This window comes from Mastigoproctus giganteus, chromosome 2 (genome assembly GCF_048544385.1).
Source record: "Mastigoproctus giganteus isolate SK-2022 chromosome 2, ASM4854438v1, whole genome shotgun sequence".
NCBI lineage: Eukaryota > Metazoa > Arthropoda > Arachnida > Uropygi > Thelyphonidae > Mastigoproctus > Mastigoproctus giganteus.
The window spans coordinates 11,400,260-11,425,911 of NC_143576.1; the positions used below are offsets into that span (position 1 = coordinate 11,400,260).

At 36.2% G+C, this 25,652-nt stretch overlaps 1 protein-coding gene across 1 annotated transcript; it reads right to left on the bottom strand.

Annotated features, from left to right (window-relative positions):
• Positions 1-275: 275 nt before the first annotated feature.
• RpL21 (ribosomal protein L21) lies at positions 276-23,425 on the bottom strand. Its single transcript, XM_090390355.1, has 5 exons — positions 23,353-23,425; positions 12,514-12,657; positions 11,868-11,980; positions 5,422-5,572; positions 276-398 (listed from the first exon to the last, which is right to left on the bottom strand). The coding sequence occupies exons 2-5, from the start codon at positions 12,640-12,642 to the stop codon at positions 309-311; spliced, it is 483 nt and encodes a 160-aa protein (XP_090246481.1). The 5' UTR covers positions 12,643-12,657; positions 23,353-23,425; the 3' UTR covers positions 276-308.
• Positions 23,426-25,652: the final 2,227 nt, after the last annotated feature.

The following is a 25,652-nucleotide window of genomic DNA, read 5'->3' on the forward strand; positions in this document are numbered from 1 at the left end:
GTTAGATGAGGGGTTGGCCTTTTTTTGGTAAATGCAATACAAGTTTTCTTGCATCATTTGCCACTATTAATACTATTTCAGTCTGTTACTTGAAGTACAGACTTTTTAAGCTCATGCTCTTAAATCACCCTGTATAAATAACTGCCATTATTCAAATCAAACACCAGGAAATTCATGGTTTACCCAGCTGTTAAATAAGCTAAAACTGAGACAATGAAATAGGAAAATGACATGACACAGGTTAAATCCTAAAAAAAAGTATAGCACTCAAAAGTAGAAGCAAACATTTTTATTTAATCTGATGCAGCCTAAGCAATAAATTCATATGGAATTGGTTCCAAAATCTGAGGTTCGTTTTTCTTGGTTCTTACAAAATGTGCACCTCTAGGTTGGGCTGGCTGGAAGAAGAAAAAATAAAGAAATAAATAAATAAATAAATATATATATATATAATAAAATATAATAAATATATAATAATAAATAATAAATTTTAAAAAATTAAACACAAATAACAAAATACAAAAGAGATATGTTAGCTTTCCTACTATTTTTTTTATTTATTTTTAATATATATTTTATTAATTTCCATCTCTTTATTTAATTTTTTGATTAATTTGATCACACATATATATATATCAGTAGCATTCCACTAAAATGATACCTATACACACCATTCAACTCCAAAAAAACAAAAAAAGCAATGCAGATACCACAGTTGTTACATACAATACATTGGAGCTGAATAAAAAACTGAATACAGAAAAACCACTGGACATAGGATCAAGGAGAACAATGCAACAGAAACACACACACACACACACACACCCACACACACACACACACACACACACACACACACACACACACACACACAGCAAACAGGCAACATGAATTGATTCCAACAATTGAAAGTGCATCCTAATCATTATGAAACAGTGGAGAAGAGTTCTGTTAATAAATAAACTAGACATAGAAAGAAATGAAAAGGTCTTCAGGGCCAGACAGCATGCATATCATATTAAAACTAGCAACATGTCAGTGTATAAAACCATTGGCAATGTTAATGAGATCACCAGTAAGTAGTCTTCAGGAAGATCCCTTTGAACCGAAGAAACAGTCTCTTACATTCATAAAAGAAGAGTTTAAATGGTAATGGAACAACCTGTCGATATGTATATGTATGTATGTATGTATGTATGTGTGTGTGTGTGTGTGTGTGTGCAAAAAAAAAAAAAAAAAAACCTGAAAATTTGCTCAAATTACAGGACTATTAGCCTAATTTCTCATGCTAGCAAGATTTTTCTTAAAATCATATTAAACAGAATCTCAAGTAAACTTGAAGAAATGAAATGCCAGAGGAGCAAGCAGGTTTCAGAAGGGGTAGAGGGACCAAAGTCAGATCTTAAGTCTACGACTGATTATTGAAAAATGTAAAGAATTCATGTTCCAGTCGCTTTGTGTTTTATAGATTATTCAAAGCATTTGATTGTGTTCAACACGAGAAACTATGGGAAATGATGACTAATAATATGTGATTCCCAATCCACATAATTCAGCTGATTAAGCTACTGTACCAGAAATAGGAAGGAACTGCGAGAACCAACATTGGAAACACCGACTTTTTCAAAATAAGTAATGGTGTCAGGCAGAGCTGTATTTTGTTACCCCACCTTTTTAATCTTTATGCCAAAGATATCACAAGTGAAGCTTTATAAGATTTAGAAACTCGCATCAAAATTGGACTGAAGATAAACAACCTTCATTATACAGATGATGCTGTGCTAATTTGCAATTCTAAGGATCATCTTAAAGAAACTCTGAGAAGAGCATGTGAAGCAAGCAAGTAAAAAAGGATTGTTTCTGCATGTGTGTAAAACTGAAATTATGATGATTGATAATAATCTTGGTTCCAGTAAAGTGAAGATTAATGGGCAAGATATCGAAGAAGTTGATGAATTTGATCACTCAGGGTCAAGAATAAATAAAAATAGTGACTGCTCAAATGATGTAAAGAGACGACAGGCAATTGCTAAAAGATTGGTCACTGATCTGACAAAATTACGGAAATCAAGACAAAAATGAAGAATGAAGATGATCAAGATGACCCTAAAGACGAAACTGAGAATCATTGATCCGTTAATTTTTCCAGTTGCCACTTATGGATGTGAAGGATGGAATCTAAAAAGAGTTGACAGGAAGAAAATCAAGGCATTTGAAATGTGGTGTTACAGGAAAATACTGCATATTCCTTACTGGGATTGAAAAACAAATGAGTGGGTACTGAATAAAATTGGCAGGCCTAAATTTCTTCATAGCATCAACAAAAGAAAACTCAAGTTTTTTGGATATATAGTAAGAAGGGGAAAATTCTGTTGAAGAATATAATGGAAGGAAAAACTGAGGGGAAGGAGTGCAGAGGAAGACCTGCAACTAAGTGGAAGGATGGGATCGGTGAACTTCTGGGCACGACACTTTGCAATGCCGCTCGCAGAGCACATGATCGATGAAGCTGGAGGAATTTGCACATTCCTCCAGCTGCATCGATTTTGCACATTCCACAACAGCTCCTCAGGGAACTATGTGACTGGAAAAAGAAGACATATAGCTCCCAGCTGATGTCTTTCAAAAAGCTGGAGATCAGGCATTTGTAAGAAAGAGGAAAACAGTTTTTTTTTTAACCTGGCAGCGTTGGTGGGACACCTCACAGGTGCCCCTTGTAATTAATGTTCCTGCATTACCCATTAACCAATGATTAAAAATGTGAAAAATTTCCCACCTTCCTAAATAGCCAAAGTTTTACTGCAATAGTTTCTGAAGTGATTTTAATACAGAAATTGAGCATGAGAACCTTGACACTGTTTGTTCAAAGTTTCATATCACTTGTTTTTCATCTTCAACTAGGTCAATGAACAACTACTGTAGTTTGTTTGTTTTTAACAGCTTTTTGATTAATTTGATCATATATATATATATATATATATATATATATATATATCAGTAGCATTCCACTAAAATGATACCTATACACACCATTCAACTCTAAAAAAAAAAAGCAATGCAGATACCACAGTTGTTACATACAATACATTGGAGCTGAAGAAAAAACTGAATACAGAAAAACCACTGGACATAGGATCAAGGAGAACGATGCAGCAGAAACACACACACACACACTACTCTGCGGGAAGCAACATACAGTTTCAAATTTTGCGCACAGCGAATGTGCCAAATTTGAAAAAAAATTCTAAATAAGTCTGAAAAATGGAAGTAACATTTATATATTTATATATAATATGCAGAAATATATGTGCATGCATAGTTTGAAATTTCACACATTTAATAGTCTTTTAAATTGGAAGACATTAAAAGGCTGTTGTTTCAATTATGTCTAATTGTGTTTTTTGTAATGTTTATCAAAATTAATATTTTTGAAATAAAAGGCATTAAACTGAATGTTTTAAAATTTTTAAAACATAAAAGTTAGATACAGTAAGTATTGTAATCCATTAAGACAAAATGAAATACTGTTATTGTTCAAGCAAAGTTCAAAAAAATCTTAAAACGTTAAAAAAAAAAAGAAGTTAAAGTACATACTGCACTAGAAATTAAATTCCACTGGCAAAATACACATTTTACAATAAAATAGAGCCATAAGATGGCTAAGTTTTGGGAACCCACTGTTTCCAGTATTCAGGCCTGTTAATGCAATCCAGGCATTGAAGTCTCCCCCAACTGGACCAAGAATAATCTTTGAGATACATTTCTGTACAGGTAGTTCTCAACTTTACAAGTTAATTTGTTCTTAGCGTGCGCTCGTAAAGCAGGAATTAAACCCCATAGCCATAATGTTAAAAATAGGGGTTACATTCTCAATAATGATTGATTTATCCAAAGAAATGAAAATGTAGTCTGTAAAATCAAGCAAATTATAATAATAAAGAAATTATTTATGACTTACAAATTTTAAAGAATGGTCATTCTTCATCATCGACTAAATGCACACTCGATCACTCATTATTGGCTCGGCACTCGTTGGTTTGTTGGAGTCATCTTCAGGAATGCTTCAAGAGGTGTTTGTTTCCAAGATAATCTTCTATTTTCTTTATAAATTTCAATAGATGCATAAGCATTTTTTAACTGAACACACAAATTGCAACTAAGACGATTTTCACAGAGTAACAAGTTTACGAAGCTTAAAAAAAAAAAAAAAAAAAAAAGGAACAAAGAGAAGATACTGAAAATTTATGTGTGTTTTATGATTGAAGATTTCAGTAAAGGGGAAACACGTTTCACCATAATAACGCAAAAAAACCACACAATTCCACCAAATCAGTATTTTCGCAAATGCAATAACATAGAGTTTACTAACAGTCTATAATTGCTTGCAGTAACAGAAAAGCCCAATAAACCGGAAAGTCCAAACTGCTTTTATTGTTTTATGGTCGTGATCTCCAGAAATGTGCTTTAGAAAAATGTCACAAAGGCATTCAAAATTGGTTCTTATAACAGATCATATGATGAAAGTGCATTTTAGTGATTTGATAACTAATACCAAAAATTTACATTCTCTAAAACGACCTTTTAGAGAGTTATATAGCGAAAATTTCAACTTCCAAGGTCGTGGAACTAATTACCAAAAAAAAAAAAAAAAAAAAAAAAAAAACCCAAACGTTACGATATTAATCCGTTCCAACTCTGGAACGGATTAATATTGTAAAGCTGGGCACTGTATTGTACAGCGCTACGCACGTGTTCTGAAATGTGATATTTATGAATGTTTAACATTCATTTTTTGCAAATAATGTTCATATTTTTGATTTTGTTGATACTTGATACCTTGGGAAGAAAAAAAAAAAAAAAAAAAAACCACCTTGTTAACCCGAGAACTCGTAAAGCAAAAACTGCTTTACTTATTTTTTAAAAAACGTATTGGTGCTATAAATTATTACATTTTATGATTATTTACATTTTCCAGTATTATTATACAGTCATGCCAGAGTTTAAAAGAACATTTTTGTAATGCCTACACTTACTTAATCAATGGACGTTATGACAATCTCAGGGCAAATACTTTTAAAAAATAGCTTAAACTGATACTACCTAAGCCAAATCTTCTATGTGAAAGGGTCCCCCCCCCCCAATTTTTTCAAATCAATAACATGTATTTTCCCAAGAAAATTACAGGTACATTTTCATCATCATCAGAGCATAAAAATACATGAAAATTGCCCAATTTTATACTAGGAGAAAAATCAGTGTTATATAAGGTATTCATACATAGACACCACCTTATTCCTTGAAATAAAGTAAAACAGAAATGTTGCTTGTAACATTTCTCATACAAGCAGTATAAAATGTTAATCTTTAAATGACTGGCAGTATAATTAGCATAAATAAATTCATTGTCAACAGACAACTTACCTGTCTCTTACAACTGATTTTAACAGATTTTTCTTTTGCTTCTTTCTTCAGTTTCTCATTCTCCTTTAGCCTTTCCAGAAAATCCTGTCTGCATTTTGAGTGCTTGATATGTTCCACCCTTACATTAATCCGTTTAGGAATAATGCGATTTCTAATAAAAAAGTAAAAATTTCACAATCCTGATCAGCTTTCTGAACATCATCATACAGGGTGTTACAAGTCTATTGCCACAAGAAAATTCATTGAAAGTTTAACAAAAAAGATTAAATTATATGTTTGAACTCCAATTATTGTAATATTTTATAAGTCAATTTAACAATCTCAGATAACAGTTATTCTCTGACATACAGCAAAACTTCTCAAAAGCAGAAACTACTGGGTCAGAAGAAAGTGTCTCCTATACAGGGGTCAGTGCAGCATGTTTCAATAAATTTATATTATTTGATATAAATATTATTTATATTGATCTAGCTCAGTGGTTTTCAACCAGGGTGCCACAACAACATTCTAGGGGTGCCACGTAATTTGGGTTTAAGTTACTTAAACTTATTATTTTTTAATTTATATGTTTATTTCATTATAAAAAAGGTGTACAGTAGCTTTTTAATTTTTTGGTGATCTATAATTGATGTTTACTTAGTACCTCTATATAAAAGAATAAAATTATATACTGTATATATATAATTTGTATTATGAAATGTAATTTTTATAATTATATTATTGTAATAAACATCATATAACATATATATTTTTTAATATTACACACACACACAGAGAGAGAGAGAGAGAGAGAGAGAGAGAGAGAGAGAGAGAGAGAGAGAGAGAGAGAGAGAGAGAGAGAGAGAGAGAGCGAGCTTGGATCTAACAAGCAGAAAATTGAGTAGGGGTGCCGCAAAATAAAATAAATTACTTAGGGGTTCCGTTGTTATAAAAAGGTTAAAAACCACTGATCTAGCTTCTGCATTTGATTCTGCCCACCCAATGGACAGAATCAAAGAACCACTTCTTTAAGAATTCTATTATATTAATGGCTATATTTTGTACCTTATACAAGATTACTTTGTCTTTATATATGATTCTGACAATCAAATAGTGTAGGGTGGTTTCATTGGGGATTCCCCAGGGATGTACACTGTCTGCCCTTATTATTTTTTTTCCAGCTCTTCTTCCTGCCATTCAGGAGAGCATTCCAATAATTGGACATGATCAAAAGATCTGCACTATAACTAGTTCAAGTGAATGAAGCTTCAATTAACTCAAAATTAAAACGATGCACTTATTAAAACTTGTACTTAAGCCTTTGATGTCTGAGCCTTTTGGCTTAGACATCAAACCGAACAAATCTGCTGATCTTTTTTTCTAAATACCAACACTACACAATCAAGGCCATTTCTACCTAAATCTCACATTAACAATATTAATATCATTGGACTTCAACACCCGATATTTCCAGGAACTGCTATACTGTCCACATGATCTCTTATTTTAAGGACCGATGGCCTTCCAATATAGCTGGAACGATACACGGGGGAAATATTTCAGACATGTGCCACACAGAACATCACTCGTATGATTGTTCTCAACCAGTTAGCATCTTTGTTATTGTTCAATAAATATTCCCATGTACCACAATACTTTGGAGTTTCTTTATCTTCTGTTTGATGCACTTGTTCAGTGTATAAGCAGTATGTTTTTATTAATTATAAGTAATTACCAGGGCCATGCAAATGGGGGATGCATTGGATGTGCTGCACCAGGGACCCCGATCTGGGGGGGGGGGGAATCGAAGGAGCCACCAGTCTCAACATAAATAAACGAGACCCCTTTTGCATCCAGCCTCCAAGTACCTTTGCACGGCCCTGGTAATTACAGTAATTTAATTGTGGTTATTTTTGAATTTATAATTAAATAACTACGGCTCCTAAAAGCACAAGTTACAGATAAAATTATTTAGAGTGATGCAAGAGATGATAAAAAAACATGGAGTAAAATTAGTGCATTAATACATATGGTTTTCCTCAACTGACCATTTCTAAAGTACTCAAACAAAAGGATATTCTAAAGAGTGTTAAAGTTAGTGATAATTCCACATCAATGCATAATGGAAGACTTTATTGTGGAAATGGAAAGGCTTTTGTTGATATGGATTAGGGAAAAGCAGATGAAGGGTGACACAGTGCTAGACAATTTATCTGCGAATGTGCTAAGCAGATCTATGACAATCTGAAACTCCATCAACCAGTGGCAGTACTGTGGGCTTTAAAGCCAGCAGAGGCCGGTTCTTCGAGCACTTAAAAAAAAAGAAAAAAAGAAGAAAAAAAAGGAGCAAATAACAAGTGTTGAAAGGCATCCAATTCTAATAAAAAAAAAGCAGCTGAGACCTTTAAAATTGAATTCCAAGAGTTCAGGAGGGCTATCTTCCCCACCAGATTTTTAACATTGACAAAACCCACCTCTTCTGGAAGGAAATTCCCAGGAGAACATACATCACTAAGGATGAAGCTAGTTTACCTGGCATAGGCCTATGAAAAGATAGGCTCACTCTCCTGTTCGGTGCCAATGCTTTTGGAGATTTTAAGCTGAAGCCTTTGCTTGTCTATCATCTCCCCCCCCCAAAGTATTTAAACAACGAAAGGCTGACAAAGTGCGGGAGTGCTTTGGCACAGTAACAAAAAGGCTGGGTTAAAAGATGTCTTCAATGAATGGGTGCTTGAAGTTTTCTGTCCTTCAGTGAAGAGTTATCTTGAGAAAAATAAGTTTCCTGTGAAGGCACTGCTCCTGCCGAATAATGCATCAGGACATGATCCCAACCTTGTTCAAGTCAGATTTTTGCCAGCCAACACCACTCCTTTTCTTCAACCAATGGACCAGAAAGTGATTGCAAACTTCAGGAAAATCTACATATCAATAAAATGTTTGCAAGTTGCTTTGCAGCGATCTCTGGTGAAAATGCTGTCAACTGTCAAATATCAGAAGTTCCCAATTGTCAACAATTATCTCAACCTTCAGTCCATGGGCTTGCTTTTATCCATTATTTGTAACTTCATTAATAACTAATATTATAAATAACACTCTACAAGGAAACAACATAAATTTTTGGAGGTCAAGTTCAACATCCTTGACTGCGAGGTTGATTGCAAATTCTTGGAATGTTTCCACCAGGTGCTCAAATTCAGCCTGGAAAAAACATCTGACCTTTAATTTTCCACAACGTTGATGGATTTGAAAATGGTGTTTTGACAAATGTTGTTACTTTTGGTAAATAAATGGGTCTGGAGGTTGACACAAGGATGCAGAGGACCTTACTGACGCTCATGGGTATGAGCTAACAAGATACGAGCTACAAGAGTTGGAGGAAAATCACGGAGAGTGACTTGGAGAGGAAGAGAAAGAAGATACCCAAAAAGTGTCATCTAAAGAGTTGAAGGCTGCCATTTCTTATTGGGAGCGTTTAAGAGAAATGGTAAAAAAACACCCCAACATCGAAAACACTGAACTCACAATGTGCAAAATGGAAGACGAAGTAATTTCTTTGCCAGTAGCAGCAAAAGACAGCTGATGCCTGATATAGTCCTGCCACCATTTATTTCATCAGGTCTGCACTTCAAATCTAAGGTAAATGCTAATTTATTGTTCTTCTTTTTTTAAAATTTTAAGATGTTTTATGGCTATTAAATAATCTTTATAAAACACTCATCTTTAATGTAAAAATGAAGTATAACATGTAAGAAATGCCTATTTCATGTGTTGTTGGGGTTGCCTGTCAAGAGTATGGAACAAATTACCATTGGATGTTGGAGCCCCACTGTAGTGCATTTTGCTGTACTCTTAATACAAAAAAAAGGGGGGGGGGGGAGGTTACATTCCAAAAGCTAACAAAAATACACCATTCTAGAATTTCGCATATCTTCTATTCTCTTTAAAAATCAGTAATCTGTGTGGGTTTGTTTGTTTTGTTGATAAATCTTTGTGAATTTCATCGTATGGAAATAAGCATTTTTGAAGCTCCCTTTTGAACCCTGGGCTCCTTCCATTCAAAAAATAAGATTCTAATTGTTCAGCTAACTTTATGCCTTCCCATATGCTTTTTAGTGTAAAATTTGGAAGTTTAGAATTTATCTGCTCTATCATCCTCTGAATTGATATGGTTTAACTTCTATGCCATTTCCAGCAAATCCATTTGGCAGCTTCTTTTTCTACTAGTAATTCTTGAATAATCATATCTTTTTTAAATTTTTTTAGGAGCATAGGCAACTAAGGCCATGTTACTTTGTATACATTGTTTATAAATTGTGTGTCCTGAGGTTGATTTTCTGTTTTGCTGGACGAAAAACCCAAGATTCCAGGAGAAAAAAAACCATGCTACCCATGCCTGAGCCTGACTAACTAAGCCATGCTGTGAAAAAGAACATTAAAAATTCCCCCCCACACACCCCGGTTATCAATGGGATTAGAACTCTGGTCTTTTCCACCCGGTGTGGAGAAGAGAGCGATTCTATCGACTGTGTCACCCACGAGGGCTTTAGTAGTCATATCATCAAAGCCTTCCCCCTCCTACCGACGTAACAAGTTCTACTATTGCACAGATTCTGTTTTCTGCCACTTCGACCATATTTCCTGAATGAACTGACTATGGCCATACATTTTCCCACACGCATTTAAGGTTGACGATTTTACTTCTTTCAGCAACAAAGCTATGATTCTGATACAGTCCACAATTGAGAAATATTTCCATGCCTCCATTATTTCAATAGATTTGGAATCAATTTTATCCAAAATCCATCGTAACGATTTTCTGATGTAATGAGTTTTAAAGGTGGATATAATGCCTTGTTAGTGATGGTGGATCTGTTTGAATTGGTGGTATCATCCCCACCTGTAATACTCGTCTAACTCCCCAACTTCTGCATAAAAAATTGAGTGTTATTTTGAAATATAAACCTTGTTATAACAAATATGCTTTGGCCAGTGGTACACTAAGTGGGCATTACCCCATATATTTCTACATGACATACTGTTCTTTACTGATATCTATAGCATTAACTAACCTAAAGTAGTAGCAACAAACAGCATCAATCACTTACAGCTTATTATGGTCACTGGTATCTTCCAGTATACACGAAATTGTCATCAGAAGATATTTTATCATCTTGTAAAATTAGCACACTACTGAATCATGCTGAATGCTTTTCAGCTGCATGTTTTTATACTATCTTGTGTATAAAGGCATCTACCCACTGGCACATTCTGTTAATTTCCATTCAGCAGCGATATGGCATGTAAGCAGTTAACTCTGATGAAAAAAAAAAAAAAAAATGCAATTACTGCTTTTGATAGGAATGCTTTTCTAGTTCCTATTTTTCCAAAAAGACTGACTATAAACAATCATCTGTATTAAGAATTTTTAAAAAGAAACATGAGCCCCTGAAATGTCAAAAGGAAATGTGGAATGGGATTGAAGTAGAATAGCACTCCAGAAAAACAGAATCTTACCATGATTGTCATGCAAGCTGCAGACCTAAAAACCGTGCAGGAAGAACACACTAGTGTAAAGGTAAGTGAAAGAACTGTAAGACAAGCACTCATTATGAGTGGTATGAAAACAAATTGTCCTCACAAGAAGCCCGACACAACCAAATCCATAAGTGAAAAACACCCAACCTAGGCAAAATAACCCGCTAACTGGACAAATGAGCATTTGTAATCTTCTCTGATGACTCCAAATTTTATCTTCAAGAATCATATGATAACTGGATAGTAACTCATTTTTTAGACACAGTAAATCTTCTGTTGAGGCACACTGGGGATAAGTAAATTACTTAAAAAATATTTAAAGGAGACTAATCATTTCATGTTATTTCCAGAATATTAATGATTAATTTGTACCAAATACTGTCTTATTGTCACGTGAATAATTTTGCACGACACCCTCAAATCCAATGTTTGTCATGGCCAGGAAATTGTTGCAAAGGAGCAGTCATGCAAGATGAAACCACTGCATCTGATGAAGAACTAAGCAAGAATTATATCAAAAATTCAATACATTCTACGCAAAACAGTAATTAAAACTAAGGGTGGAGCAACAAAATGTATCCTAAAAGACCAACAGGTTTATTGTCAAAGCTTATGTTTACTAACATTGTACATGTCTTTAGCTTATGTTAACTCAAAACACCAGCCATTACAGAAAGGTGTTCAAGGCCCACAGTGTATTAAAATAATGCTTCTGCACTACCTAATATGCGTTGATAAATTTATGTACTATGACTTAAAAAGTCACACTTTAGTTTTAATAATACAATACTTAATTGCTTCTGATTAGTTTATAAGAAAACAAACTGTGGGAGCAATTATTCCAGTTCTAATGCTAGTTTTATGTAAAATTTATTTGCAATTTACATGGATGCTAACATATACTTCAGATTCTGATAATATAGATAAATTACCTGACACGCTTATTTACAATCACACCAACTGCATGAGGAGTAACATTAAATACACGTCCTGTCTTTCCATGGTAAAATTTATGTGGCATGCCCTTCTGAAACGCTCCATTTCCCTTAAAAAAATAAATAAAAAATAAAATAAACACTATTACATCATTAACAATTATATAATATCAGTGTAAATACACCATAGTTAACCCATAACTTTGAACTACGTTAGTGTAGAAAGCATCGTTTTAATTGTATCTCATATTGTGGTTGCCTTCACAACGAGATAGCGGTATTGCACTACTTGAAATAAATAACGCTTCTGTAGTAGAGAAGACTACTGTTATTTATTTTCGGAGGATACCACCACCCAGACGATCGTTTCGAAGCTATTGGGCTTCATCATCAGTGGGCGGTCAGCTACCCTGGTAATACAACATGCCATCACAGTTGCAAAGTTATATCCACAATATGAGAGATGCCAAAGGGTGTTGGTAAAAATGTAATTTGAAAACGAAATGCACAAGGCATAATTACCAAAACCCATAAGAATTATGCCTTGTGCATTTCGTTTTCAAATCATTAACAATAAAACAAACAGAGGATACAAAGGGAAGGTACTGTTTTTATAAAAATATTATTGTGAAAAATTGTTTACCTTTATATCAACAATATCTCCTCTCTTGTAAACTTTAAGAAAGGTAGAAAGAGGTTCTGTGCCATGCCTACGAAACTGCCTTGAGAACAAATAACGAGTGCCACGCCTATAACCTTTGGTGTTAACCATTTTAAACTATCTGTTCTGCAACAAAAAAAAAAAGAACAATAAGTAATTAAAAATAACATTTTTGTAATTATACCATTGGAAATTTCAGTTATTTCAGAACCACAACTGATTTATAAAGGGGATAAACAAATAAAAGAGTACAGCATTAATAGGATGTTTCAAATATATATTTATATCTATCTGAAGCGCAATGAACACCTAGGGTAAAAAAAAAATTTCTGATTGTGATACCTGGCAGCAAAAGCCCGTGGCCAATACCGCCTTGCATTATATGCTTTCTTCCTCATCTAGGTAACTACAAGAGGAACAGCTGACCTTTCAACTTTTTCAAACTATCAGCCTCTACCTATGGAGGCAACTTGTTCCTATAATCAACAACTCAAACAGCTAAAAGAAAACTTCTGACAACGTAGTTTAAATCCTTCCCCTGTAATTTGAATTTATGATCCCCAGCTCTGAAATTCTTTATAACAATCAAAATTCTGCCTTCACTTTACTAATCTCTCTTAGGGCCTTATAAACCTCAATCAGATCTCCTCGAAGGTGCATAGCTACCAAACCGTGTTGCCCACATAACGTTTTTCCTCATATGGTCACCTTTTACCAATCTTGCCATGTGAGTTTCCCATTTCTGGACCTTTCAAGATGCTCAATGGAGGTTGGGATTCTTTTCTTTAGTCGAAAGCAGAGGCCTCAGAAGACCACAGCCAAATCCAGCAGGATTGTCCCAGCAATGACTTGGATGGCCGCCGTGGACACAGTGCGGCAAGGATCATACTTCTTTGTATTGATTGGAGTTTCTATCGCATTTTTACAAGTCACGCGGTGAAACCAGGCTCCTGCAGCGTAAGTTACAATCGGCAAGAATACAGCTTTATAGTATAAGAGGAATGTCCTGCAAGACAGTCCCCACTCACATCTCGAAATCCTAACTATGGATGCGGTGAATTTCTTGACTTTTGTACTCAAGTGCTGGAGGTGGGGAAGAAATGACAACTTGTGGTCTATAACTACTTCTAGGACGGTAAAGATTTAGTTTATGGTGCACCCTTCAAAATGGCGACGAGGAGAGGAGGGGCAAAGCAGTGATTAATGGATTGTGACTCCGCCCACTCACTGCGTTCCTACTATTCTCCTCAGATGGCACGTGGCACAGCAACAAATACGGCGGCTGAAAACAGGATAAATCCAATACTTTTAAAAGTTCAAGTTACAAAAATACACATTTTTCGTGGATCACAAAATGTCACTACATGATTTTGTGGCATTTGAATGTCGGATAGAGCCGAAAAGAAAAAAAGGGGAAAGGAAATTTTCACGAAAGAAAAGAAACAGCAAATGAACAGATTTAGTTTATGGTGGCGAGGAGAAGAGGGGGAGAGCAGCGATTAACAGATTGTGACTCTGCCCACCCACTGCGTTCAACGTAGTGAACATTGTAGATCAACAACGTGGCAAATCAAAAATAAAAATAGAACGAATGGGAAATGGCAATCTTTTAAAAATAAAGTAACAAAAATGCACATTATTCGGGGACTGCAATATGTCATGAGACATCACAAAAGCGGAGCTGAAATGAAGAAGAAAACGAAAAACGGCAATTTTTTAAAAAATAAGTAACAAAAATTCACACGACATGCAACCACTGCTTCTTCTCGCCTGTACGTTACTAGACTGTTTCATGAGCATTAATGAGAATTGCTGATGCGAGTGAACAAATGCCTTTTTTTGTTTTAATTTTTGGTGGGGGCTGCCGCCCTCTAACCTGAGCTGAAATGAAGAAAAAGAAAAGGCTATACGGCAATTTTCTAAAAAAAATTCACATCACGTGCAACCCCTGATTCTTCTCGCCTGTACATTACTAGACGGGGGATAGGGGATTCCGATCCCCTGCTTTTCAGCCTGAATATGAAAAAACAAGTAATTAGCACATTATTTGTAACAAAAATTAACACCACGTTCAACAGTGAAAATTGCTGATGCCCATCAACAGAAATGCTAAAAGGACAGAAAATCACTCACCTTATCTTTTCTAATTATGTTTTCTAAACGATCTAACACTTTCACACTAATATTTTGCAGGAATAAATCATCCAGTTGAAGAGCAAAAAGTAAATCACAAGCAATCGAATAATCACTGATAACTACACGATTTCACACTGAAAATTGCCGATGCCCGTCAACAGAAATTCTAAAACGACAGAAAACCACTCACCTCACAATCAAATTATATTTTCTAAAGAACCCAACATTTTCGAACTAATATTTCGCAGGAAAAAAAATCACCCAATACAACAGACACCCGTCTCAACCAAGGGAAAACGAAAAGTAAGTCACAATCGAATACGCAAATAGGGAGATTTTTTTTTTCTGGGGGCTTCTACCCCCCCACAACCCCAATATGTATCATCCAGCCCTTTTGTTTTTAATTACACAAAGATAAAATTAAATAATCGGCTAATCAAATATTAACACCACGTGAGATTTCTAACACCGAAGTTCATAACATGAACATACATGACACACACGGCGTACCACACGTTTCTGTATGCTCAGGAGATCACGTGACACTGGGCGGAGTTAGCACCCGTCAATCAGTGGAGTGCCAGTGAGTATAGAGAGGGTGCACCATATACTAAATTTTAGCCATATATATATATATATATATATATATATATATATATATATATATATATATATATATATATATATGACTAATATACAAGGTGTTTCAAAAATGATGGTCAATAAATTAAAGGTGAAAAGTACAAACTAAAATAAGCAAAAATGTCCCAGTGAACATCGGGCCGCAAATGAACCATTTGAGATAATGCACATTTTCTGTTAAGATCTGCCACTGACTATGGGAGCACTAGTTTAGTAAAAAGCTGTGAATCCTTTGCTATACATTTTTAATATTTGGTTTCAACACCACAGGATTTTACAGATGTTCTTTCTGACACCCTTTCCTCAACATCAGGGGTTATGCTTCTGGGCCTACCTGCTCGTACTTACTCTGTGTGTGAAGCACCCATGTTCTGTAAGGCATTGATATACCCTGATGAATGTGCGCCTGTTGGGCTGCCTTCAGCGGGCAAATGCTTCTTGGTACAAACTTGCAGTCTTGAGTGCACTGCCATTGGCTTTACCACACACGAAGTGCATGTCCGCATACTCTTTGTTGCTGTAACCTCTTTCCATATTGACTATCCTTTGACAAGTAGTATGCCTGTTACATCTCAGAGCATTAAGAGAGGGGAAAGGGAGAGAATGAGCATAACATAACCAAAACAAACAAGTCAGTGGTGGATCCCAACTAAAATACATTTTGTGTAATGAAAAATGTCACAGAAATAAGTAGTTGTTGCTGATACAACTAAAAAAGTTAGAAATATGCGTGTTCCTAAAATAAATATTGCAAAGAATGAAAATAAATCCCTGCAGTACCAAACTGTCCCTTCAGTTTTCACCTGATATCTCAATATTGCATTTAACTTGCAAATATTGAAGAAATCTAGAATGCATTTATCAGCATTGTCATAGAACAAACTAACTTTGTAGACCCCAATAAATACTGAAATACATACACAATAGGAAAACACAGTTTGGTAGCAGTAAGGATTTATCATGAAAAATCGTAATTAATAATTAAAGAAATAAAATTAATAAATTCAGCACATCATTAAAATTTGAAACATTTTTTTCCCTGATTATTAATATACTGGCATAGACTAATAATCAAATCGACCACAGAACAATTTATTTTGGCGAGCTTCTGCATAAAGAAGTATGCGCAGAGGAATGAAATCTACGAAAAAGTAGCAATCTGTAGTGATCTGATATGCGATTTAGCCTGGAGTCATGGGCGTCCGCAGAGGGGGAACAAACGGGGCACTTGCCACTCCCTGGGATCGAGTAAAAAATTCCACAAAATACAACCATAAAAGTGATTGAGATATGTAATCTTACACCTTCAACCATGGGATGCTTTGTCTGCCTTAAAATTTTATTACTGGTTGGCTGGTTTCGGCCCTCGGCGGGGTAACCATAGAACAAGTGTTACTGTTTTCGGTTCATCGACTGATATTCCCCAAACTTTACCAGAAGTTTTGGAACATTGCGACTATTTCCCTTTTATTAATTTGGCAATAACTACTGGTATGACATTACCTGTTACGACCTGCACAATTGAAAAGTTTCAGCACTTGAGATGTGGGAAAACATGGTTAAGATGTCCATTATCTCAGAAACTTGCTTATCAGGTTTATGTATGATTAGTGTGCACAGGATGTAACCAGAGGAGGAAGCGGTAAAGAAGAAATTTATTGAAAATGTCATCAATAGGTATGGCAAGCGATAGACGGAGAATTCAATTCTTATACGATACATGATTATTGAAATTATTATTATATATAAAATAATTTCCAGAGGGGGGCAAAGCTTGGAGAAAAATATTTAATATATATATATATATATATATATATATATATATATATTAAATTATTTGTCTCCAAGCTTTGTCCCCTCCCCTCTGGAAAATTTTCTGTGGATGCCCATGCTTGGAGTACATGGGCTGAAGAAGAGAGGGAAGCAAGCCAATATCATAACTAAACTCACTTCCTTGTATAAATTTATTTTGATAATTATCAGCATTTCATAATATTATTAAAATAAATGACCATCGATTTGTGATTTAAAGTTAACGTTAAAACAAGAAGCAAGTACTTCTAGTATTGCATACTTCAAAGTGAGGATGAACAATTGCAGCCTTTTGTTCTCCAAAAATCTGAAGTGAAAACACAGGAACCAACTAATAAAAGACCAAAACGAAAGTATGATGACTGTTATTTGAATTTCAGCTTTACACATGTTGGAAATAATAATGCTATTGACTCACACAGTGTGGCGTATGTAATAAAATATTAGCAAACACATTCTTTGGCTCCTGCTAAACTTATGTTCCGTGACTAAAAAAGTTTGGGAAATGCTGGTTTACCCAGTAGTTCTCTGTATTTTGTAATACCCTTCCCCAGAGATGTGCTATTTGTTCCAAACACCTCGGGAGGAGTTAAACACTAATAGGTCGTTTGAATGCCAGAAGCCCCAACGAAAAAAAATTTTTTTTTATGGCTCTTCAATCTAACTTTCCAATCAAGTATAATTCTCAGTGCTTGCCTTCAAAGGGGTGATGTCTGATTTAAACTGATACCATAATTAATGAGAAAATGGCCCAACTATAAATGCTACAAAGCATTTCCAGTTTATGACAAAGAGAACTCTGAAAGCACCTGTTTATTGCCTGAAAAGTTATTTTTCTCGTATACACAGCAATTTACGCCTCTGTGTTAATTTTCTGTCACTGTTTGTACTGGCAAAAGTTTCTGTGTCCATGGCTGCAAAACAACGGTCACATGCATCATATGAAGTTCTGAGATTAATGCAGGCCCCAAACCTGCATTAATCACAGAACTTCATATCTGATGCACAATTACTCACAGATCTTATTTCTCACAACCTTGAGTGTAGTTCCGCACAGTTGGTACACTAATCTCAAATTACTGCTACCAATATGCAGTACATTGCATTTGTCAATGTTAAACTTCAACTGCCATTTCTCAGCACACCTGCCTAATTTTTTTATACCTTGTTGCAGTAGCTTACTCTGATTACTATTGTTAACCACCTTGCCAACCTTTGCATCATCTCCAAAATTTGACATTGAGCCTGAAATAGTTTCATCAATATCATTAATAAATATAGAAAACAACAATGGGCCCAGCACTGAACCGTAGGAGATTCCACTAATAAGATTAGTATATGAAGTGTCATATCCAATAATAACCACTTTGTCTTTTTCCACTAAACCATTTCTTTATCCAGAGCAGTAACTTGCGCTTAACACCACACTGCTCCAATTTGGAAAGCAGTCTTTTATGCTCAACAGTATCAAAAGCTTCCTTGAAATTCAAGTATATAATATCAAAATTTTTTGTATCCAGTTCCTTTACTACTGCATCCTAATAGCCAATCAGATTGGACAGACAAGTTTGTCCCTTAACAAATTCATGCTGTGACTGCAGTATAAATGCATTCAAATTCTAGATGATCCTGGATTACTTCTTTAACCAGAGATGCCATTACTTTCCCCTGAACAAAATTAAGCTAACAGGTCCGTAATTCCTCACGAAGGCAAACTTTTGATTCACCTTTTTCACAAAGGGAGATACATTTGGACATCTCCAGTCCATAGGGACCTCTCATGAATCCACAGTTGCTCTCATAATTATGGCTAAGAGTTTGCAGTTTATCTCTTTTGCTGAATCCTGAGCAGGATCACCAACAGTAAAATCATCAACATCAAGTGGACCAATGTGATTCAATCATTTCCTTCTAATGTTTATATAAGTAAAGAAGTCTTTGCTGCTTTTCTTGACATTCTTTGCAGGAGACTATTCATAATCTGCCTTAGCTTGACAAACCACATTTATGACTTGATCATAGACTATTTTATATATTACTAGGCTTCTGTATCACACAATAATTTATATACATCCCATGCACTTTTCTCTGCCAATTGTTCCAATAGTTCATCTGACATCCATTTAGGTCTAAGCCTTGAACAATATTTCTTCACTGGAATGAAAAGCCTAGTAGCTCTATAAGTACTTTCCTGAATGCTGCCCATTTAGAATTTGCTGTGAGTAGCATAATCAATTGGTCCCTTGCATAGAATTTAAAAACTGTCTGAGATTACGGCAGTAATCCTTACGAAAGCAAAAGCCTTTACCCTTAACAGTAGATATGTCTTTACCCAGTGCTCACACCACACCAGACTGACTCAACACTGTATTGGTCACCCATGTTGACTGCATGCACTGCCTTAAGATGTAATAGCTTCTTAACTAAGAGCATAAACCTCCACCGCTCCTGTCCTGTATCCATCGTAATCCCCATAAAATTCAGCATCACTTATGTCTGAGTAACACTGTTTCTGCTATTCCTACAATGTATGCATTTGATGACTCAATCAGTATTTCAAATACATAAAATTTATTTACAATGCTCCTAGCATTAGTGTACATACATGCACACATTCTTACTCTTAATTACTGTTACACAGCCCATGTAGTCACTGGTTCCATGATGGCTAACAGCAGGGCTTGAAATCCTCAACACCTTGCTCTCCAGGCTTCTGCATTTTCCAACAGAAACGGTGCAAGAATCACCTTTGCCTGTAGCTCTAGTTAATCTGTGCCCCCCCCCCCACAAGCTAGCAGTTTTCCAATCGGCCCATCACTGCCTCGATAGAATCAACAAATATTCTTACACCCTTCTATTTAAGTGTATCCCACCCCTGTAGGAACAGTCTCTCCTGTTAACAAACATAGACCATGCTGAGAAAAATTCTACCCAACAAACCCTGCACATTCTCTCCGGGGTTGAGTTGATTGACAAGGCTCTGAAACATGTATTCCCTTCTAACATGTCTGGGCAAAATTCAATCCTAACCAGCCACCTTTTCCCAACATTGTCCTGTAGTTGTGAAGTAAGTCCCCAGTAGTTTTTAAATAGATCACAGCACACTGTGATCACTGTCACTCAGAGGGTCTTTTACCTTCAGATCCTTAATGCATGAAGAATTAATGCTGATAATCAGATCAAGAGTACTGATTCCTCTCATTGCTTCTCTAGCATGCTGCTGTAGAAAACAGTCATCCAATAAATCCACAAGAGTCTTTGCCAGTGTGTGAATGACCACAAATTCCAGTTAATATCTGGAAAGTTAAAATCCCCAATTATAAGACGTTCTGATTTACTAGCCCACTATTTTTTCTGTATAGTTGTTTGTTAAACTCATCATTTATTAGGCCTATAACACAATCTTACTCTCATTTTTGTTTTCCCAGCACTTGGCTACCCATGTATTGTCTTGTTCAATGATGACTTGCAGCACAACTCAAAATTGATATATTAACTTCAAAAAATACACTATATATGTGAAAATTCCTACCATAATATACAGTATTTCCCCATGTATAAGATGCACCTTAATTTTGGGGCCTGAAATTTGAAAAAAAAAAAAAAATGTATTACATAAAGTTATTGAACTCAAGTTTCATTCATCATAAAATTCATACAACTCCTCATCACTGTCAAAACTCCCATCCATTAGCTTGTCCTCATCTGTGTCTGATGACAAATCACTGTCTTTGTATATTGCCTCGTCCTGAGTTCCAACTATGGCATTTGAAATGCCACACTTCTTAAATGACTTGACAATGATCTCAATCTTGATATTGTCCCAGGATCTTTTCACCCAAGTACTAACTTCTCCTATAGTTGGTTTCTTCACTCTTCCTGCTGGTGTCAAATTGTCCCCAGAAGACTTCATCCACTGGTTCCATTCATCTCTTATGGCAGCTTTGAAGGGTTTGTTAATGCTGACATCAAGTGGTTGGAGCTGGGATGTCAAGCCTCCAGGTATGACGGCAAGTTTTGTTTTTTGCTCTGCAGCAATCTTCTTTGTATTTTTTGTTATGTGCGCCCTGAACTGATCAAGCACCGATAGGGCAGGTTTGAGTAAGAGTCCACCTGGTCTCCTGCTCTAAACTTTCTCAAACCATATCTTCATCCCTTCCTGATCCATCCAACCCTTGCCATGAACGTGGACAATCACTCCTCGAGGAATATCTTCTTTTGGCACTGTTTTGCATTTGAAAATCAGCATAGGAGGCAGCTTGGTTCCTTCAGCACAACAAGCTAGAACAACTGTATAATAGCTCTTTTCATGTCCACTTGTCTTCACAGTTACAGTTTTCACCCCCTTCTTATCAACAGTTCTGTTACTTGGGACATCAAATTGAAGGGGGACTTTGTCCATATTTGCAATCTGTCCCAACTCAAACTGATATGACTTGACAATGATCTCAATCTTGATACTGTCCCAGGATCTTTTCACCCAGGTACTAACTTCTCCTATAGTTGGTGACATTGAATGACAAAACAATGAAATTCAAGGACCTTCTGCTCATAGCTTTCAGGCATCTTTTGGGCAAGTCTGGTGCATGTACGCATGCTTAGTCCATTCCATTTCATGAGCCTGAAGCACCAATTGTGTCCTCCTTTGAAATCAGTAACATATTTTTCATCAGCAATTCTTCTTGCCTCATGCTGAATTTGTGGACACAGGAATTCCAATTGCCCTTTGCTCCTCAATCCATATCTTCAATTCCCTCTCTAAATCAGGCCATTTTGCTGACTTGCCTTTAATGACCTTCTTCTGCCGTGGCGTTTTCAGTAAGGTCTCTTCTTCCCATAGCCAGTCTCGGATTGTTTTCTCAGTTGGAGGAGGACCAAACTTACGTTCAGCAGCACGATTTCCATTCACCATGTGAGTAAGATTTACGCATGCCACCAATCTAGGATTTAGGTTGGTTAATGGCAGACATGGGTCTGAAGTAGTAATAGAGGCATGTGATGCAAGAAAGCAAGCTTAAATAAAAAAAAAAAAAACATTTCACACAGGTCATTTCCTCAAAGTTTATCCAGTTCCTCCTCGAATTTATTTAAGCTATCAACTTCCACAACGGTAGAAGGAAGTTAGTTCCAACAATCAACTACCCGCTGGCTAAAGGCAAATTTCCGCACATCTGTTCTACAACAGTCTTTCCTCAATTTGAATTTAAGCCCCCTGAGGTTCATAATATGAACAAAAGGAAGAATCCCATCAGAACTGAGCCTGCTCAACCCATTCAAGGCCTTATACACCTCAATCAGATCACCTCGCAGGTGCCTAGTCTCCAGACACTGCAATTTGCAGAACTTGAAATCCTCTTACCAAGTCTCTTGTTACGAGGATCCCTCCATTCCCCTCACCAATCTTGTTGCCCTTCTCCATACTCACCCAAGTAACTCTACATCTCCTAAAATGAGGCCTCCAGACCTGTATGCAGGTCTGGAGGCCTAATTTTACTCAACACATGGACTGACCTCCCTTTTCCCTCTTAGCAAAATTCCTGTATATCATTGACAATACCCCATGACTTGCTCTGGTAGCCTGTCTGCACTGCTTAGAAAACTTCATATCTGACTGCATAATTCATCCCAGGTCTTTTTCATTTCCTACCATAAGTGTAGTACCACACTGTTGGTACGTTTCTCTGGTGTTACTTCTACCCCACAGAAACGTAAGAAAACCAACGAAAACGAATATTAAACAGCTAAATTACCGCAGCAATACCAAAGAAAATTTCTGGTAAATGGGAAAATGTATATTTAACCTCAACTCTTCCTTCTTTATGACTTCACTACTATTACATTTCCAGTAGGCACAATGGATGGAGATGTAATACTGCCTGAATAATTTTTTTTTTTTTTTTTTTGTGAATTATGTTTTAACAAACGAAATACCTCCTACAATGCAGAGAATAACTTTAAATTTATATACGTTTTGATTGTTATGCAAAGTACCTATGCGCTTTTCACATCAATGAACTTAAAACATTTCCCCAAAACTTCGGTCAACACTAAGACCACATGCTGGGACATTAGACAGCATCAAATCACTCTATTACTTAGGTAAATGTTATCTTAGCATTAGCCGGCTTTAAAGATAAAGTGATTAACTAAACGATAACAAAAAAGTTTCTTGAAAAATACCAAAAGATCGCCATTATTTCTAATACTAATTTATTCCAAACTAGAACTAACCTGGGGTTGATTCCCAATATGGCGAAAGAAATAACAATTATAGCGTGGAACTAAATGGCAAATCTTCATCGCTAGGTGGAGACAGTACGATATTAAAGATTTCAGCGCCACATTATAAAAATTTCTACAACAAAAATAAATCATTAAATTATAATATTGTACATGGTCGTACAGCGCTCATAGCTATAACAGCTATGAGCAAACCAGTTTTTGCTATTTTGTGCATCAATCTCATATGGTGGAGGCACTTCACCAAATTAGTGATTGTATCATTACTACCAAGTTGAATTTTAACAGAAACCGAAGTTTGTATATTAAGCATCATTATTATTATAACATCTCAAAATTTTGAAATCCTTCACAAGTTTCCTTCCTCTCATGCTTCAAATAATAGAACTTCCGGGTTAGAAAAGTCCTTGCTATGTTGTAGTTACCAAGGAACTGAATGCAAAAAATAATACTGACATAAAATACTTGAATTTCAGGAAGACTTGATAATACTGTTATACAGAAAATGCTGCTGTACAAACTGGAGCGTTGTGGCAGTAACAGAAAGTTACTGATATGGGATATACTTGGACGTCTCTACGTAGCTTTGTAGCAGTATAATCAGTATTATAAGAGGCTTATAAACTAAAGTTAATAGCACAACATACGTGTTTTTATAATTTAACTTTACTACGTAGTCCATCACGGAAGGACATGAGGAAATTGAATTTGAACCAAAATCATTGCAGAGACCAGAAACACAGAGCAAAGGCTCAAGATAGTGAGAGTGCTGTGGTTCGGGGGGGAGAACTGATGGAGGTTGTCCTCTGAATATGAAGTCTTATGAAATGTAATGCTTGTTTGATGTTTGCGGACAAACAGGAATCGGATATGATATTGCCAAGGGGATGTCTTTGTGTGTGCTCGATGCAAAGAATGTGAGGATGTCAGCGCCAACTCGCATTGTTATGGGCCTTTAGGAGAGTTTGAAGAACAGGTGGCTGCCCTCGAAGGATTTGAGTTAGACGCCCATAACGCTCTCAGTAGCGAAAATCAACGCCCGAGCTTGCACTTGATCACCAGGTAACACAGCGGCAATAGCCAAGACAGAATGCACCGGTCCTACAAGACAGTTGTTGTCGGTGACTATTCTCAGGGAACCGGGAAATACGTTGCGCAAAATATAGGTGGAATAGAATCAGGCCCAGAGACAATACTTGAAGATGTTATAGAGCAGACGTCATCTTTAAGGGCACAAAACGTGATATTGTTAAACACCTTGGCACTAATGAAATTAACATTGGTAGATTTGGGAACTTACTTAAAATGTACAGGTCAATATTGGAAAAAAGTCGCGAGTTAGGGTTATATCTGCAATTCTGCCAAAACACGATAAGAGGGAGGAGTATATGAAGACAGCGTTATCAATCATTTCGGCACAGGAAATGATTGAGAAGGCTCATAGGGTAGAATTTTTCTCAACGTGAACTGTGCTTGTTAACAGGAGCGACTGCTTTTACAGGGATGGGATACAGTTAAATAGAAAGAGTGCCAGAATATTTGCGGATGCTATAGAGGCAGTGGTTGGTGAGTCAGAAAACTATTAGCTTGGGTGGTAGTAGTAGTAGTAGTGGCATGTGATGCAAGAAAGCAAATGTATGAGCTTATGCAGCATCAGCCAAAAAAAAAAAAAAAATCATACCATTCCCTCCAAATGCCTGTCCAGTTCCTCCTTAAATTTATTCAACCTATCAACTTCCACAACGACAGATGGAAGTTTGTTCCAGCAATTAACCACCCGCTGGCTAAAGGCAAATTTCCGCACATCTATTCTACATCTGTCCTTTCTTAATTTGAATTTATGCCCCCTTAGGTTCGTAATCTGAAAAAGCTGAATTCCCATCAGAATTCAGCGTGCTGAACCCATTCAAGGCCTTATACACCTCAATCAGATCACCACGCAGGTGCCTAGTCTCCAGCCACTGCAATTTGCAGAACGTAAGCCTCTCTTGATAAGAGGATCCCTTCATTCCCCTCACCAATCTTGTTGCCCTTCTCTGTACACGCTCAAATAAATCTACATCCTTCCTAAAATGAGGCCTCCAGACCTGTACGCAGTACTCAAGGCGTGGCCTGACCATTGCCTTATACAGAGGGATAATCACCTCCTTTTCCCTGCTAGCAAAATTCCTATATATCATTGACAAAACCCCATGACCTGCCTTGGCAGCCTGTCTGCATTGCTCAGAAAACTTCATATCTGCCTGCACAATTACTCCCAGGTCTTTTTCATTTTCTACCACCTTAAGTGT